The 17,716-nt window shown below is 42.7% G+C and overlaps 1 protein-coding gene across 2 annotated transcripts in view; it reads left to right on the forward strand.

The window, feature by feature from the left end:
• The window catches only part of Map4k3 (mitogen-activated protein kinase kinase kinase kinase 3), a 150,309-nt gene that overhangs the window by 111,868 nt on the left and 20,725 nt on the right, over window positions 1-17,716 (forward strand). For both annotated transcript variants that reach the window (XM_059248481.1, XM_059248482.1), the window contains 9 exons: window positions 712-770; window positions 6,023-6,061; window positions 6,278-6,331; window positions 7,522-7,564; window positions 9,230-9,389; window positions 10,252-10,364; window positions 11,264-11,305; window positions 12,354-12,438; window positions 14,414-14,493. In XM_059248481.1, the coding sequence (XP_059104464.1) occupies window positions 712-770; window positions 6,023-6,061; window positions 6,278-6,331; window positions 7,522-7,564; window positions 9,230-9,389; window positions 10,252-10,364; window positions 11,264-11,305; window positions 12,354-12,438; window positions 14,414-14,493 (675 nt within the window). The remainder of the gene's footprint in view (window positions 1-711; window positions 771-6,022; window positions 6,062-6,277; window positions 6,332-7,521; window positions 7,565-9,229; window positions 9,390-10,251; window positions 10,365-11,263; window positions 11,306-12,353; window positions 12,439-14,413; window positions 14,494-17,716) is intronic.

A 17,716-nucleotide genomic window follows, 5' to 3' on the forward strand; every position in this document is an offset into this window, starting at 1 on the left:
TTCTTGCTCTGGCTGCCGGGTGATGCCTTCTTCTCAAGAAGGTGTTTTAGTGGAGCCTATATATTGCTCATTCTTCTGGATTTTAATTCTTAACTCTCTGCAACCTACAGCATTCAGTCAAATGCTTAAGTAAGGAAAGACTCTCCGTATTCATTTTAAGCTTTGCTGTTTTAACTTTAAAATCTTCCTAAACCTCCAGTTTCCAGGCGTGTACAAGTTCACATGCATACCTCACTTCTGCACAGCTTTATGTTCGTAAAACATTAATCACCTGCATGAAGCAGCAGTAGAAATATGTGAATGTGTATATATACACGGTCATTCCAGATGCCACGTACAAAGTCAAAGCAAGATGGTTTTGGTTGCTTAGTCTGTTCTTTTTTTGCTTCATTGTAGCTTGATAATACTTTATTTGAGCTTTTTTCTTTTTACAAGCTGATTTTTTACAAATACTAATTACAATAACAATAGCCACAAATGAGACTTGTAGCTGTCATATGGAAAAAATTCCCAGAAAAATACTTAAATAATAAAGATCAGGACTACAGACTTATATCTTGTATTGTTGAAAGTGCCACCATGCCTTCTTTTTAAGAGTATATAGCAATACAGATTTATTTGGGGCTTGGGACTTTTCTTTTTAAAATGATATGTGTTAGTTTATGGTGAGTGCTGTACTGCTGTGCTAACTGTCATGCTTCATGCCATCAGGATCTACAGTTAGAGTACGGACAAGGACACCAAAGTAGTTACTTTTTAGGTGGAAACAAGTAAGTAAGTTCTTTTAAAATTTAAATGCAAAGTAATTGTCTTTGATATTGTATTTCATATTTTATATTTAAGGTAGTAAATTGCATTGAGCTGGTAGATGTTGGGCAGTAAGCTCTTGACTTTCCCATGTCCTCTGCTGGCCATGTAGAGTCATTGGTTGTCATTCTTTAACCTCACCTGCAGATCTCTCTTGTTACAGTGTCCTCCAGCTGTGCTGAATCTGCATCTCAGAAGCTGGGTTCTTTCTAAACTTGCTTGGGTGGCTCCCCAATGTGCTGGCCTCTGGAAACAACCAAATTATTCACACTACTTAGAAATCCTCATCTTAAATTTAGTGATAATCTTACAAAGAATACTATTAATAAAAATGGATATGAGCTTTTAAAAGTTATTTCATGTGAGAGAAAAACTCAGCAGCTAGTAATGCCTACTCTGAGCCGGGCGCTGTCTAGTGCCGAAAGCCTTAACTCGACCGTTGACAAACTTCTACAAGTTCATCATATGCCAGAGTTTAGAACCCAAGGTCAAGACTGCCCTTCTACCTTCTTATTTCCTGATTTCAGATAGGAATTCTCACTCTATAAGCCAATTTGTGAGGGAGAATTTAAATTACCAGAGTATTCTGGGGATGAACATACATACTAAATTAGAACTTAAAATTTCAATCTTGACTACACGAGAGAACTGAGACATCTGTTCCCATACTTTAAGTTAAGCAGTTGAGAAATAATGATCAATGACAGACACCTTAGTTTAACGGAGAGTACTGAAAAATCATGGCTGTCTTCTTTTTCTATAATCTGAACACTTCAATTTTTTCCTACCTCAATACACTTTCCAGTGCAAAGAAAAGGCTTCGAAAGAAAAGCTAAAGTATGCTAAGCTCATTTAATGTGAATTTCAATTAGATATAAAATATTAGGCATTTATCATTAGTCATTAGCCTCTGTATTTCTTCTTGTTTTGTCTTTTGGTGGTTTGTTTATTCATGCATATATTTTGAGATAAAGTCTCACTATGTAGTCCTGGCTGTCCTCAGACTTGCAGAGATCCTCCGCCTCTGCCTTGCCTCTGCCTCTTGAGTACTGGCATTAAAGGTATGCACCATCCAGTAGCCTCTTTCTTAAAGTGGAAGATAAGTATAAAATTCCCTTGGTAGAAAATGTGGTTTGACCTAAATAGTAATTTGCCTAAATTACTACCTAAATGTAGTTTGACCTAAACAGTAATTGGTATTATAAGTTGTCCTGGTTCTAGTGGATAGCAAGAATAGATTGTGTGTCGTTGTGGGGTAGTGAGTTTAAAAAGTTAATTAAATGTCTTTTCTAATGATGATGTCATTGGTTTTAAGGACCTGATACAACCAAATTTTCATGTACCTAAAGAGGCTGAATAGTTTGACTATATATATCACTTACCCTTTCATTTAAAATTAATGTGCTCACAAAATGCAAAATAATACAGCCATAAATGCTTTTCCAGATTTCCTAGCTCCCATTGTCTGATTTTTTTTTTTTATTGTTGGACATGTTAGTGTGTGTAGCTACTTTGGCTAGGTAAAATGTTAATAATTTGCCCACCCTTCATTTTTTGATGAATTGGATCCCTGCTTAAGGAACTGTATTCTATATAACGAGTCATTGGCAAGGTAGGTTGGCCGGAAGTCTTAGCCCTGCTGTGTTTGGTGTGGAGGTGTATACGTTCATGTGACGTGAGCATGGCTGTAGCACTTCCCTTACTGTATGCCATGTCTGCTTTATTCTTGCTGCTCGGCAAGCTTTAAAAGTCAGGATCTCCCGCTCTCTCAAAGGGCATCAGGTAGACAGAGTCCTTCGATGGGTTTCTGCCTAGTCCAGATCCCTCAGGAACTGTCAGTTAGGTTTGGTACACGGACTTTGCTTTCTGCAACAGAAGGCATGTTCTTTAACTTCAGCAGCTAACACCCTTTCTTTTGAATTCTGGTATAACTGGGGTCAGTTCTTCTGAGCTTTTTTACAATTTTTTAATTAAAGCATTTATTTTTAAAAGAAAAGCAAACTGTGTCTGGGAGCGTAGAGCATAGTTGTAAAGGTAACTGTCCCTGGATAGCAGTGAAGTGTGGGTCAGGTCCTAGTTCCCCACAGCAGACTACTCCGGTAGCCAAGGCCATGCCCAGCCTGCATTGGCTCTTCCTGTGAGCACTTGACTACCATTGTCTCTAGTAAAGTGAGGATTATAATGGTACCTGCCTCTTCGCTAAGGGAGGAGTAAGTAACTGTGATGAACTGTTAGTTCCCGTGGGGCTTACTAGGCACTTGCTGTCTTCAGGTGTAAGTAGCTGAGTAATTGTCAGTTACGGTAGGAAGCAGGTCAGACTCCTCTTCAGCTTTAGAGAAATACCAGTTTCTTGCTTTTAGATACCGTCAGGGAAGTGCATACACAGGTGGTTTTGAGTCAGCCTGGCAGTTGTAAGACTGGTAACATGCCGCATGGCCCTTTGCTAATCCAGATGTGCTGAATGTGTGACGGCGGTTCAGACTTTTCCCACCTCAGTTTCCTGCCTCGTCACTTAAGTCTGCGCTCATTCACTGCTCCAATTTAGTTTTTTTTTTTCATCAAATTTTCCATCATTTCAGTAGTGATTCAGTTCTATCAGCAAAAATCCCGTACTAGCCAAGTTCAAGTGGCTTTCTTTTTGTGCAGATGGAGCCTGGTGGTGAATAACTCAGGGTCACGTGTTCTCCAGCGCCGTCAGCTATGGGTGCTGTAATGGGTCACTCGGCAAACTGAGCTGTACCTCATTTTCTCTGTTGTAAAGCCACAAAAGTGGGCCACGTGCCCTTTCTGTGACTCTTTGAACTGTACAGCTTGTCAGCACACCACCTTAATCCATAGAAAGAGACTTGGAGGTACATGAGTAGAGACGATGTTGTTAGAGAACTTCCTGTGTCAGAGCTGGGCTGTCCCTCAGTCAGGAGGGTGCCTGCTGGCTGCCACAGAGCCCTCAGAGTCTCCCCAGCACCACATACACAAAAACCAAAAATGGATGTGCTGGTCCACACCTGTTACCCCAGCACTCAGGAAGTGGAGGCAGGAGGATCGGAAGTTCAAGGCTGTCTTCAGCTACATAGCAAGTTTGAGGCCAGCCTTGGCTACAGTAATCATGCCCACCCCCACCCCCCCAACCCCGACACACACACAAAGCCAGAATGCCATGTGAATCCCACGGCTGTGCTAATAGAAAGTAAAACTATATATAGACTGTCTTCCTAATTACTTTCAAATCCTAATGCCTAAAAAAATACTGCCACATGCTCAGAAAAAGTATTTTTTCCCACTTGTTTGTTTAGAACCGCCTGTTGGCCCTGTAGCCCAGGCTAATGATAGGATTGCAGGCATCTGAACTTGGGAAGGCTGCACTTCTCAAGTCTGTGACCTAGGGTCCCTTTGCAGCGTCACCGTGCTGAGGACTTCCTGTTGCTGGTGTGGCATTTTAGTGTGGAAAGTTAAACGAAGGAGTTTCCAAAAATGCTGAATTATTTTAAAATAGTAATATATGTTCACCTTTAATAAAAACACATGTTTGTACAATTTTAAGCCCTCCCCTAAAGAACCAGCTCAAATGCCTCCTCTTTGCTCCTTCCTGGTAGCACTGTCCTGACCCCCATGTGACTGGATGGAGTAACCGCAGCCACACCTGCACAGCCCAGCTGGGCACTGCTGGCACAGGAACAGGCAGCGTTCTTAGGAAAAGAGCGATTTTTCCTCTGACAAAGTAATAATAATAAGGAAATGGCATTGCTTCCTTTTTTTTTTTCATATTTCCTTCACACTACTGGAAGATAGCCGAGTTTTCCTGTCTTCTACATAATTTAATCTGTTATAGCACGTATCCGAGTAGTTTCTAGGAAACAGCAGCAGACATAGTGTAGAAAAGTTACGTATTCTTCAGACAGTAGGACCTCGAAGACCCTCCTGTGGGCGACAGGTTTCTCCAGGATCTAACCTGGGCAAGTGTTTCTCGAAGGGAGTCCTTGAGACCACGGAGTGCAGTGCTTGGGGGGGGGGGGGGGCGCTAAGTGCTTGCCCGCATCCAGCTGTTGGCTGCTTCAAACACTTTCTCTCCTAGTGTAACTCCCATTTTACATCAAATGAATGAAATGTACCCATTCAAATTGAAGTCCTTATCCAAGGCCACAGGCCCACAGAGGTAACGGCGGGATTCAGCTTCAGGCCAGCTTTGCCCTCCCTTGTCACACTGCCCCTAGCCGGAAGCTCCTGTTGCTTAGAGCTGGTCCTGGGAGAGCTTCACAGTTCGCAGGATGTTGAACTGCCTACCGCACCTCAGCCTTTCTTTCTAGGGGTGGTAGTACTCGGAGTGGTTGATTCCAGATTCATAACTGGTCGTTCTGAAAACTTCTCAGGCTAGCCTGCTTAAAGTCCTTGATGGATAAGATGGTTCTGCTCATGGTCCATGATAGACAGCTAACCATGCCTTCTGGGTTTCATGGTGTGAGGTCCAAGAACACTGAGGAACTACTTAGAAGGTTTAGGGAGAGTACCTCTCTCCTAGTAACTGCAGCAGCCCGGAGAAGGCTGTGCTTCCTGAATTGCCTATGTTCAGGAACACCCCAATTCTCCCACCTTCTTGAAAATTCAAGCCTTTTTAAAAACGTCAGTCCTGATGGTAAAACCCTCAGAGCTGGTCTGACACAGCCTTAGCCTCCCAAAAGTGTACATGTGTTTGCTTGTGCACCATCGGAGGGAGAGCAGGCCAAAGGTGAGCAAGTGTCCCCCGGGAAAGCGGGCTGCTGCCACATCCATGTGTTCACAGCTCATGCATGCCTGCTTCCGCAGAAAGCCAACATGCTGAGTTCCATGTCTGCCAGAGTGTGTCACCCTCTTTATTTTAAGAAAGAGAAAACATAATGTCTGGTGTCAGGTGTAATATTCTGATAGAATTTGAGTCCTGGAAATCCCTGGTTCCGACCCTGCAATTGTTTTATCAGTTTTGTTGTGGCATTCCATGCTGAATCGTCTCCTGTTTGAATCAGTAATTTCAGTCGGTATTAGAGTGTATTTATTTATGTTCGTTTAGGATACATTTTTAAGACATTAGCAATCAAAGATAGAGCTGTCTCATTAAAACATAAGCTTGGTGGCACGGAAGTGGTCAGTGTGGCAGACGTATTCAGGAAACTTAGGGGCAAGCATAGGGAACAGAAGTGACGTCCTTGACGCCATTTCCTCACGCTTCTCGTTTATCTTTAAGGAGTCTTCTAAAGTCCGTGGAAGAAGAACTACATCAACGGTAATTACAACTTTTAATTAAGCTTTAAGTACTTTCTTACGTCATAGACGAGCTAAGTCGTTTCCCCTTCTCTGTCATGTGTGGTTCGTCCGTTTTAGTTGTCAGTCTGTCCTGCAAAGATGCAGCCAGACAGTCCTGGCCTGCAGTCGGCCCCCCTTTATCTCTGTAGCTGCCCTGGGGAGGTTCGCCGTCTAACGAGCTGTCTGGTCTCTTTAGTGGACACGTGGCCCACCTAGAAGATGATGAAGGGGATGAAGACGACTCTAAACAGTAGGTTCTGTTGCTCCTTTTGGTAAAAAGAAAGGATCTCATTTGACCTGTGTCATAGTTCTGGGCTTAATAGTGATGATAGTTTTAATATAAATAACACAGTCTTGGGTTGTACCACAGTCTCTGTGCTGGGGTTTTTCTATTCCACTTGGATTAATGGACTTCATATTGGGATAACAAAAATGCCTTATACTGGGTGGGCTAGACAGAAACTTAATTCTCCCAGCTCTAGAGGCTAGGAAATTCAGGATCTAGGTGCTGGCCCAGCTGATGTTTCCTCCATCTACTTGTGCACCTACCAACCCCAACCTTGGCTTTGAGACAGGGTCTCTTGTCATCCGGGTTGGCCGGAAATGTGTTATGTACATGTGGATGACCTTGAACTCGTTGTCAAGTTCCTGCCTCCATCTGTGTTCACATGGCCTTTCTTGATGTGTGTATGTGGTGGGGCAGAGGGCAATCATTCTCCCTATTCTCATGCCTATCAAGCCTATTTAACATTTAACTGCAATGACCTCCTAAAAGCCATGGCTTTATGTGCATCACATTGAGGATTCTCCCATCAGTATGTGAATTTAGGGAGATAAATGTCAGTCTGTAACACTAATTGAAGACATAGAATTGAGACAGATCCAGAATTGCCTGTCAAACAGGCCTCTGGGTTTACACGTGGTAGGTTGTCTTGATTGGATTAGTTGATGTGAGAAGGCCCCTCTTAACTGTGGGTGGGGCCATTTCTGGGTAAGAGGACCCTAGACTGTGTAAATTCTGATGTGGTTCATGCAGCCTTGACTCTCTGCCATGGTGGACCACACACTTGAACTATAGCTGGAATGAGCCCTTTGTCTGAATTTTATCACCACCGCAGGAGAGAAATCAATACATATTGTGTGTGCTGTATTTTGTGCCCTTACCATTTCTCCGGCCCAATTGCTACTTATATCTTTATTTACCTTTTGATTGAAATAAAATAGAATTGTGTCATCTTTCCACTTTGGATCACTGTGACATTTGAAACCAAGAAGATGCACATCTACCTGCTTACTTCTGAATGTTTCATTTAATAGAATTTGGACATTTTACAAAATATTTTGGAAATAGTATTTCTTCTGTATCTTTGAAAAACAGTTGTGTTTAATAATTCATTTGTCAAATGCAGAATTCTGACTCTATATCTTCTGTGTTTTTAGTTCAACCATGAAAGCAAAAGTCCCACCACCTCTGCCACCAAAGGTAGGCAGGCTCGCTCTCCACCCTGACCCCGCACACTGCTCTCCACTGTAGAACTTGCTGACTCCGTTACGGTAGCTTTCCTTTGTTTCCAGCCACAAACAAAAACTCGGAGTTGATGATTTTTATCTAAACATAATTTCACTTTCATATTTTTAAAAATGACGATTCAGTAGTTATTTAAGTAATACATTTTAACTATACTTTGAAATAATTTCTAGATTGGTATTTTTTCCACCTTGCTAGGAATCTTACATTTTCATAAGATTTTTTTTTCCTTAAAATCTGTAACCTACCATTAATTGATTGCTGAGAGTGGACAAAGGATAAACTACTGTCACAGACATTTAATTTTCAGAAAATAATTGTAAATTAAAAATACAAAACAGGCCGGGCGGTGGTGGCGCACGCCTTTAATCCCAGCACTCGGGAGGCAGAGCCAGGCGGATCTCTGTGAGTTCGAGGCCAGCCTGGGCTACCAAGTGAGTTCCAGGAAAGGCGCAAAGCTACACAGAGAAACCCTGTCTCGAAAAAAATAAAAAATAAAAAAAAAAAATACAAAAACAGCCGGGCGGTGGTGGTGCACGCCTTTAATCCCAGCACTCGGGCGGATCTCTGTGAGTTCGAGGCCAGCCTGGACTACCAAGTGAGTCCCAGGAAAGGCGCTAAGCTACACAGAGAAACCCTGTCTCGAAAAAAAAAAAAAAAAATACAAAAACAGGACAGCCGCTTTGGAGAACAATGTAATGACAACCCCCGCTTTCCCTGGCTCTGCTGGGGATTGAACCTGGGCCCCCTTGCACATCGGGCAAGCACTCTGCACTGAGCCAACCCTGTGCCTAACAAAGTCATCTTGGATAATAAAGCAATCCCACCTTACAGGGTTTTCTTTCATTTCATACACGTATGTAGCATATGTCCAGGCTTCTTCAGGGATAAAATGAGTGGACAGATAGCAGAATGGTACACTATAGGTTTCTATGTGTAACAAGTTTAATTACAAAGTAAGATGTGTTGCAGTATGAGTCGGAGCCTTCCCAGTCTCGGCTTCTCACACTGTTTTGTTGTCACTGTGTTACTGAGAACACCTCAGTTCTCACGGGTGAAAGGTGCTGTGCTTGCTTGTGGAGGTTGCATGGTAGGCATTGTAAGGGCACCTGTGGAAGCAAACCACTGTCTTCACAAGAAGTTTCTCGGGCATCCTGTCTTACTGTGCTGGTGTTCTCCAGGAGATGAGCAGTTTAGTAGCTGTCTTCTTTCTGTTGTCTCTAATCTGGAAGATTACACTTTCACATAAACATGCCCAGTTGTCCAAGGGACAGTTGAGATTAACCTGACAAGTGTTGATTAGCTTCGGTACTTAAAAGAGATGCAGTTAAGGTGCTGTATAATCAGAAGAGAAGAATATTTTTACTTAGGAAGGCTTATGAGACACTAATAGAAGGAAATAGAAACCTTCAATCCGTGTCCTCCTTCCACAGCTGCAGAACCCAGCACATTTTTATGTATTTTTAGAAGAATTTTTAAGTAACAAGATAGCCTGAATCTTAAATACCCTTGACACTCCTCTAGTGAGCACAGTTTGAAAGTCTCTGATATGTACTAATATTTACTAAAGGAAAGGAATCATATGTTTAATCACTGGTTTCCTTTTCTGTGTTATTTCAGCCTAAGTCCATCTTCATACCGCAGGATACACATGCTGCTGAGGATGGTAACCAAGGAACAATCAAGAGATGTCCCTCATCAGGGAGCCCAGCAAAGCCATCCCACGTTCCACCTAGGCCACCTCCCCCCAGATTACCCCCACAGAAGCCTGCTGCTTTAGGTGAGAGGGGGAGAGCAGACTCCAGTCTGTTACAGGTGCTTGTTCTCAAAGAAGTGAAGGCACTGTCTAGAGGTGATGGACATTGCTTTGTGGGGGAGATGGCAAGCGCAGTGGCTGTTAACTTCTTTCCTGCCTTGCGCTTCCGGGTACAAAATGCAGTCAACGACAGGATCCCTGGTGAACCAGCCCGGACACTGACCCCATTTTTTGTTATGTTCATGTGTGTGAGTGTCTGCCTGGTGCCAGGAGAGGCCAGAGAGTGTGTGCGTTCCCGGAACTGGAGGTAGAGAGTTGTGAGCCACCATAGAGTGCTGAGCCCTGAACCCGGGTCCTGGCAGCAGCAGCAGGCGCTCTTAGCTGCCAAGCGTCTCTGCAGCTCCGCGCCATTAGCATTCCCCGTCCGCTTCAGCATTAGTGCAGCATCTAAGTCAAAGTCAGCTTTGGAGAGACAAGGAAACATGTTTGGTTGTAGCCTACTTCCGTCTTAGGAAAGATGAGGGTGTTTTTCTTTGACTCCTTCATTTTAATCCTTTTAGAAAAATAATTGCTATCCAGAGGAACCTTTAAAAGAGCTGTTACCATGTCTTGGTAACTGTATGTAGTATGAATTGTCCGTTCATTGAAAGTAATTACAAATTTACTATTTTCCTCTTTTTAATGAAAATAAGCATTTACTCAGATACGAGCTGAGTTTAAATTTACCTGATATGCTGGAAAGAGGAAGAACATATATAACACTCCAGGGATGAGTGTTCTGAATGGGAGATCTCAAGTGCAGAATAAATCTTTCCTCTTTCATAATCGTCTTAATGAAATCTTTCATTAAAAAAATCACAGTATATCTAAACATATCTTATTGAAGGGAATGGAGTGAGCTCCTTCCAGCTAAATGGAGAACGAGATGGATCTTTGTATCAGCAACAGAGTGAGCATCGAGGCACAAACCTTTCCAGAAAAGAGAAGAAGGATGTACCCGTAAGTGTTGACGTTTGTACACTCACACTTGTGTGTTTTCTCACTATATAGCAAGGGTCACACTTACAAGGACTGGAACCATAGCAGTTGTGTATTCCATAATTACTATATTGATAATTTAGTCTATTGATTATTGTGATAGTATTTTATTTAAATCATGAAGGGACCTTTGTAAAGGTAAACTGACATAACCGCCTTGTTTAAACTTAGATCCACTTTTATTTAGCACATTATAAATCGTGACTTTATGTAAGTCTGACCCAGTGGTTCTCAACCTTCCTAAAGCTGTGATACAGTTTTAATACAGTCCCTCTTGTTGTGGTGACCCCCCAACCATGAAATTATTTTCGTTGCTACTTCATAACTGTAATTTTGCTACTGTTATGAATTGTAATGTAAATATCTGTGTTTTCCGATGGTCTTAGGCGACCTCTATATAGGGGTCATTCAACCCCCAAAGGGATCACGACACTCAGGTTGAGAACAGCTAGTCTAACCCTTCACACTGAGATCGTTCACCAAGAGTGGTTGTCCTCCATGATGAGAGCTGACTCTTTAAACTCTAGTCCTTGTTAGTAGAGTACCTGTCATGTGAGAGGTCCTGAGTTTGATGACCAGCACTGCAGATAACAAATACTGCCCAGAAAGCTGTTATATGTTAAGTGTATACAGTTACCTAGAGAAAGGATGTACACCAAACTGGTTTGGGGAGCAGTAAGTAACTCTGGAAAGAATATAGGAAAATTAAAGATAGCTATTTTATGGTAATATTACACTTGTGTATTTTATTCAAAGAAATGAGCTTGAAATACAGTATTTTCTTGCCAAATAGCAGCAAAAAAATAAATTAATAATAATAATAATAATAATAATAACAATAATACATGTTCCTTTTCTAGAAGCCAATTAGTAATGGTCTTCCCCCAACACCTAAAGTGCATGTAAGTACTAAGTATCAAATAACTGGTTTTCAAACTAAACACAGTGGGAATTGTTTCGGTGTGTATCTTTGATTGTGTCTGCCTGCTCCCCACCCACATCCCCAGCACTGACGTCACAAGCAGGGGCCATCACAATCACACTCAGCTGTTCTTTTTTCATTTAAAAAGAAAATTTTATATTTGTGTATGTGTGTGCGTGTGTGTGTGTTTTCACATATGTACATGTGTGCTTCTGCCATAGCTTCCTAGAGTGAGTTTTCTCTTTCCACTGTGTAAGATCTGGGGATAAAATTCAGGTCAGGCTTAGAGACAGGTGCCTTTTCTTGTGGAGACATCCTGCCTGTCCTCACATTGATCCTCTTAATGAGTCTGTTTATTTTTAATTTGGAGCATATGTGTGGATTTAAATCAACCCTGCATTTTAGTTTACAATATAAAATTCAATGATTTTTTTTTTTAATCTTTTTTTCTTTTTCTGAGACAGGGTTTCTCTGTGTATCCCCTGACTGTCCTAGAACTCACTCTGTAGACCAGGCTGACCTCAAACTCACAGAGATTCACCTGCCTCTGCCTCCCGAGTGCTGGGATTAAAGGTGTGGGCCACCATGCCTGGCCTCAATGATGACATTTTTGTCAAGAAACCAAATGAATATTTTTTGTGTGGAGATTATTAGTTTCTTCTTACTTAAGAATATTATGTTGTTTTGGTAGGAAATTCTGATTCTTACTGGCAAATTATTTATTACACAGAATTAGTTATTGATGCTGATTTATGAGATTTTTTTTTTCTTCAGCAAAATTGTTGCCGTACCAGGAAACTTTGTATAATACTATCAAAAAGTTTGTTGTAGATGTCCAGAACAAATGATCTACTCTTTCAAAAGTTAGATGGAGAGTGACTTGACACATTTATTTCTGTAATGTGAGGATGATGTTAGTTTGAGTGTGCTCACTGTAGCTTCCCATGTTAAACAAAGTGTTATGCCTCCTATGTGATGTTAGGGACCATTGCTGTTACTGTCCTGTTGATGCGTCCTTATTTTTCCAGATGGGAGCATGTTTTTCAAAGGTTTTTAATGGCTGTCCCCTGAAAATCCACTGTGCCACATCCTGGATCAACCCAGACACGAGAGGTAGTGCCCCGTTTCTTCCGTTTCTAAGTCCTTCACAGAGCTCTGAACGAGTTTCATTTGACTCCTTTTCTGGTGTCTTTCTCTGAGAGTTCTGCTGTGTGTATAGATTTAGGGTAAACGTATTTGTCTGTACTGTCGTGGTTTGAGGTGGCGGGTAGCTCACGGGGTTGGTGGTGGTCACCGCGCCAGGCCTCCCTGACTTCCTGCAGAAGTGTTTCTTCCTCTCCTGCCCAGTGTGTCGTTTCCACAGAGCCACCACTGAAGTGACTGAGACCCTAAATCCCCAGAGGCTAGGGACCGCTGTAGAGCGAGTCAGATTCAGAGTAATGAGGGTCCACGTCAAGGACGTGGTGTCTTTCTGCATCCCAACAGCCCTCTCGTTAACTATGTAAAACACCCCCAGCGTCACCTGTGAGCATTCTTACATGAACGTGCGTAAGAGGACAAATATATATGTATTCTCCTAAAAATCCAAGATGAGTCTTCTCATTCGACGCTCAGATTTGTTCCTTCCCGGGGAGCTGGTGCTAGAGTGCTTTGTTTAACCCCTGCAGTCTGACCCCAGGTCTCAGGCCAGCACCAGTCCTAAAGGCCGCACAGTTTAGGGGTTCTCATATGTTCTAGGTTATTAGAATACTCTGCTCAGCCCAGAGAAGATCATAATGTATTCCTTTTACTGTCTTAAAAACAATTAGATAGGACGTTGGGTAAGTTTCTCTTATTATCTAAAACAGCAGTTCTCAACCTGTGGGTCACGACCCCCTTGTGTCCCATATCAGATTGCGATTCATAACAGTAGAAAAATGACAGTTGTGAAGTAGTAACAAACTGATTTTATGGTTGGGGGTCCCCACAACATGAGGACTGCATTAAAGGGTCACAGCGTTAGGAAGGTTGAGAACCACTGCTCTACCCAGGTTTTGGTTAAATTTTTGACAGGCAATGATCAGAACATGGGTTGGGTTTGTCTTTCGACCAAGTCTTTAGCCCAGGCTGACTTCAAACCTTCTATCCAGTCGGTGATGACCATGAACTTCTAGTGCACTTGTCTCCACCCCCAGGCAGTGATTGCACATGTTTGCCGCCATGTCCAGTTTGTGAGATCAAGCCCAGGGCCGTGCCCATGCTGAACAATCACTCTGTCCACTGAACTACATCCTCAGCAGCTATTCCATTTTGTTTTGTTTCCTCTGCCTTCCCAGCCCAGATCCTGTGTTTCTATGTTAGGGCTTACAGGAATAGCCAAAAAAAAAAAACAGGTAGCCTATTGTCTTCGTCACCATCCTGTCACTGTGAAGAGACAGCAGCTCTTTTTAGAGAAAGCACTTCCCTTGGAACCTGATTGTGGGTTCAGAGGTTTAGTCCGTTATCAGCATGGTGGGGAGCATGGCAGCAGGCAGACATGGAGCAGTTGCTGAGAGCTGCATCCTGGTCCATGGGCCAAGAGAGAGAGCCAGGCCTGGCATGGGCTTTTGAAACCTCAAAGTCCACCTCCCAGTGACACACTTCCTCCAAGGCCACACCTCCTAATCCTTTCAAACAGTTCCACTCCCTGGCGACTGAGCATTGAAATAGATGAGCCTGTGGGGCCATGCCTACTCAAACCACCACATCTGTAGAAATCATCTTTAACCTGCTCTAGTTCTTGGTTTTCACTGTCTTTGCACATGGTCCTCTCTTTAGGGAACTTTAGAAAAAGTAGCTGCAGACTCTGCCAGTCAGTCCCACCCTCTGGTGAGTGATGAGTCCACCAGGCCATCTTCATGTCTCCCTCCTGCAGTCTCCCTCACTGTTCTGAGACTAACTTTATATATAACTTAGCTTATGAGTGTCTCATTTCTTCTTCGTATTAAAACGTTTAAAATCATAGTCTTTTTCAGAGGTAACACATATTGACTGAATTGTAGATGATAAACACCTTTCTAAAATATCTTGTGTATTGAAGTCAGCTAATGAAGTATCTCTGTTATCTCAGATCAGTACTTGATATTTGGTGCTGAAGAGGGCATTTATACCCTTAATCTCAATGAACTTCACGAGACATCAATGGAGCAGGTAGGCTGTCTTCTGTATTCTTTCTTATTAGTTAAGTCGACGTTAGAAATAAGTTTCAGTTGTGATTTGTCATTTCTTTTATTCATAAAACATTGAAGGAGCATTTGTTTGCCACATGCTGGAGACAGAGCCGGGGCTCGGTTCCTGCCCTTGGGAGCTGTCAGTCCTAGTGAAAGACAGATTCCTGCACTCACACTTTGCCATCCATCACTCTAGGAATAAGCACAGGCCATAGGCCGCGAAGGTGAATGTCACCAGTACCTCCTGGGGAGGTGGGAAGATGTGTTTGGGTGGACCCTAAGTGACAAAGACGTGGAGCCGTGAAGTAGTGTGAGAAGGGAGTAAACAGTTGGGAGTCCAGAACAATAGCAATACATTGTCAAACCCCAGAGCTCTGTGTACCAAGCTAATGGGCAGACCTGTGCCTTGGAAATGTCTCTTTGTGATATAGTGGGAGACAATGAGCCTGTGATCAGAAGATGAAGACATGTTCAGTCTGGGCAGAGGGCTGGGGACATGGTTCAGTGGTTAAGAGCACTTGCTACACAGACCTCCCATGGCTAGCCTGGGCTACATGTACACTAGACTTCATATCCTTAACTATCCACCACATTGCCCCTTGTACTTCACTAGAGAAGTCTTTATCCTCGAGAAAGACAGAAGAATTAGAATTGGCACATCAAATGTCAAGTTCCATATGGAGACTCAGGAGAGGTCCCTGTCACAACTGCACATGACTGCAGTTTTCAGAGACGTGAAGATGAGAGGGACGAGGACATCAGTCTCACACATTGGGTTCCAAGTGCCCATGGGATGGGTAATTGATTCTCCTTTAGTAATATGAATTTACTACAAATAAAATGGAGAAAATCTGTAAATAATAACAAGCTATTAAAAAGTAAACATTGCCATCTTTTCTCAACTTTTTCTTTTCTTTTTTGAGGTGCTGGGACCAAACCCCCTAGGTTTGCACATCCTAGGCAAGGCTTGACCACTGAGCTATATCCCCAGCCCCCCTCAACCTTTTTAATTTTTTAAAAAATTTTATGTACCGTGTGTGTGCCTGGCCCTGCAGGCCAAAAGAGGATATTGGATCCCCTAGAACTGGAGTTATAGGTGGTTGTGAGCTGCCATGTGAGAGCTGAGAATATAGCCCAGGTCCTCCACAAGAGCAGGCAGTGTTCTTAACCACTGAGCCATCTCTCCAGCCTCACATGCTCCATCTTCCAGATAAGAATGCAAAGACTAGCTGGGCAGTGGTGGTACAGGCCTTTAATCCCAGCACTCGGGAGGCAGAGGCAGGTGGAGCTCTGAGTTCGAGGCCAGCCTGATCTGCAGAGAGAGTTTCGGGACAACCAGAGCTACACAGAGAAACCCTGTCTTGGGGAAAAAAATAATACAAAAACTAAAGTTTACTGAAGTCACATACTTTTTGATAGAAAGTATGATTCTAGGCAAAATATTGACCCCGGCCTTCTTAACTACTACATTCTTTCATTAAACTGATTTCTTTGCCCAGAACCTAACTTACTAAAGCAGGTGTTGATCATCTGGAAAACCCTTTTTTAAGGTGGTTAAAAAAAAAAATCCAAAATGAAGCGCAATACTTGACTAAAACTAGGTGTAAATGCCAGTCCACTGCCCCATGCTGAAAACGAGAAGGCATTTGTTTTAGCCTCATATTTCCTATGTGACTGTATTAGTTTAGACAGCACAGGCCTATGTTTGGCACTTAGGAAGTATTTCTAAGTATTTATTTGTGTGAAAGTTGCCATAGGTCAACACTGATTGGATAAAGTCAGCTTCCTGCTGCTGAGACAGTTCTCTGAGATCTAGAATAAGTCATCCCTTTCTCTCTCCATCTCAGTGTAGCCAATAAACTCCTGCTTGGCTTACAATTTGCTAATGAAACATGAAGTAGAAAATAGATGTTGAAATTGGAATTTAAGACATAGTTAGCTGTTGGTACATGGTCTATATTTTTTTATGTTTGGTTGGAGGAAAAGAGTATTTCATGAATACACTTCCCAAATAAGTGAGATGCAAGCCTTCCACTTCATTGTTTATTTAGATTGTATTGTTTCTCAATTCTATTATTATATTTTATTATGGCTTGGTGCTCTAATATACCTTAGAGCCTTGATGTATTTTTTTTTAAGATTTATTTATTTATTATGTACACAGTGTTCTGCCTACACGCATGCTTGCAGGCCAGAAGAGGGCACCAGATCTCATTACGGATGGTTGTGAGCCACCATGTGGTTGCTGGGAATTGAACTCAGGACCTCTGGAAGAATAGCCAGTGCTCTTAACCGCTGAGCCACCTCCAGCCCCAACCTTGATGTATTTTATCATCTCCCCATTCTTCCTATTCCCTACCCTCATCCCAGCCCCTTTTGGAAAGACCTGTAGGAATTGCCAGAGCAAGCCCAGCCAACAAGCTTGTTCAGTCAGGGTACCTAATTACATCCCTGAGTGGCTATCACAGTCGCCAGCAGGTCTGGTTAGGGACTGAGTGTTTGGCCCACTTCAGAACTGCTTTCGGAGGTGTGGCTGAGGTCCGAGAACTAGCATGTCTAACACAGGCCCAGGTCATGCTGATGGTGCTGGTCCAGCAGCCACTGTGTAGACTGCTCATGCTTGTTAATGAAAGGTCTCCATGAGACCAGCCATTTCCTCCTTTCAGGTATATTGATTCGCTTTTCTTTGCCCCAATACTCAAATATCATCAAGTTTCCTGAGCTGTTCCCCCGTTCTCACACACTGCATGGACAGATGGATTCCCATGTTTCCTTTCAATTTCTGCTCACCCCAGCCTTTGTGGTTTGCAGGTTTTCATCATGGTCCCTTGCAGCCTCTCTACAGACCTAGATTTCAGTGTCTCCTCTTCTACATTATGTTCTTTTTTCTGCATTATGTATGCGCATGTACTTGCTAAGTACATTTTAAGAGGAGAGACTTAATCATTTAACCCAGAACCAAAAGAAAGGAATAGATGTCACTTAAAATGTTCTTATTCTCTTTGGGGTTACGTAGCCCCTCATTACAGGGTGACGAGTTAATCATGATGTGTTCAAACTTAGATTATGTTGGCAGCTTGCTTCCTTTGATGTAGTCGTGAGTGTGCATTTTAAATACTGAAGAGCAGGAGCTGGAGAGATGGCTCAGCAGTTAAGAGCACTGGCTGTTCTTCCAGAGGACCTGAGTTCAATTCCCAGCACCC

Source organism: Peromyscus eremicus, chromosome 22 (assembly GCF_949786415.1).
Source record: "Peromyscus eremicus chromosome 22, PerEre_H2_v1, whole genome shotgun sequence".
Lineage (NCBI taxonomy): Eukaryota > Metazoa > Chordata > Mammalia > Rodentia > Cricetidae > Peromyscus > Peromyscus eremicus.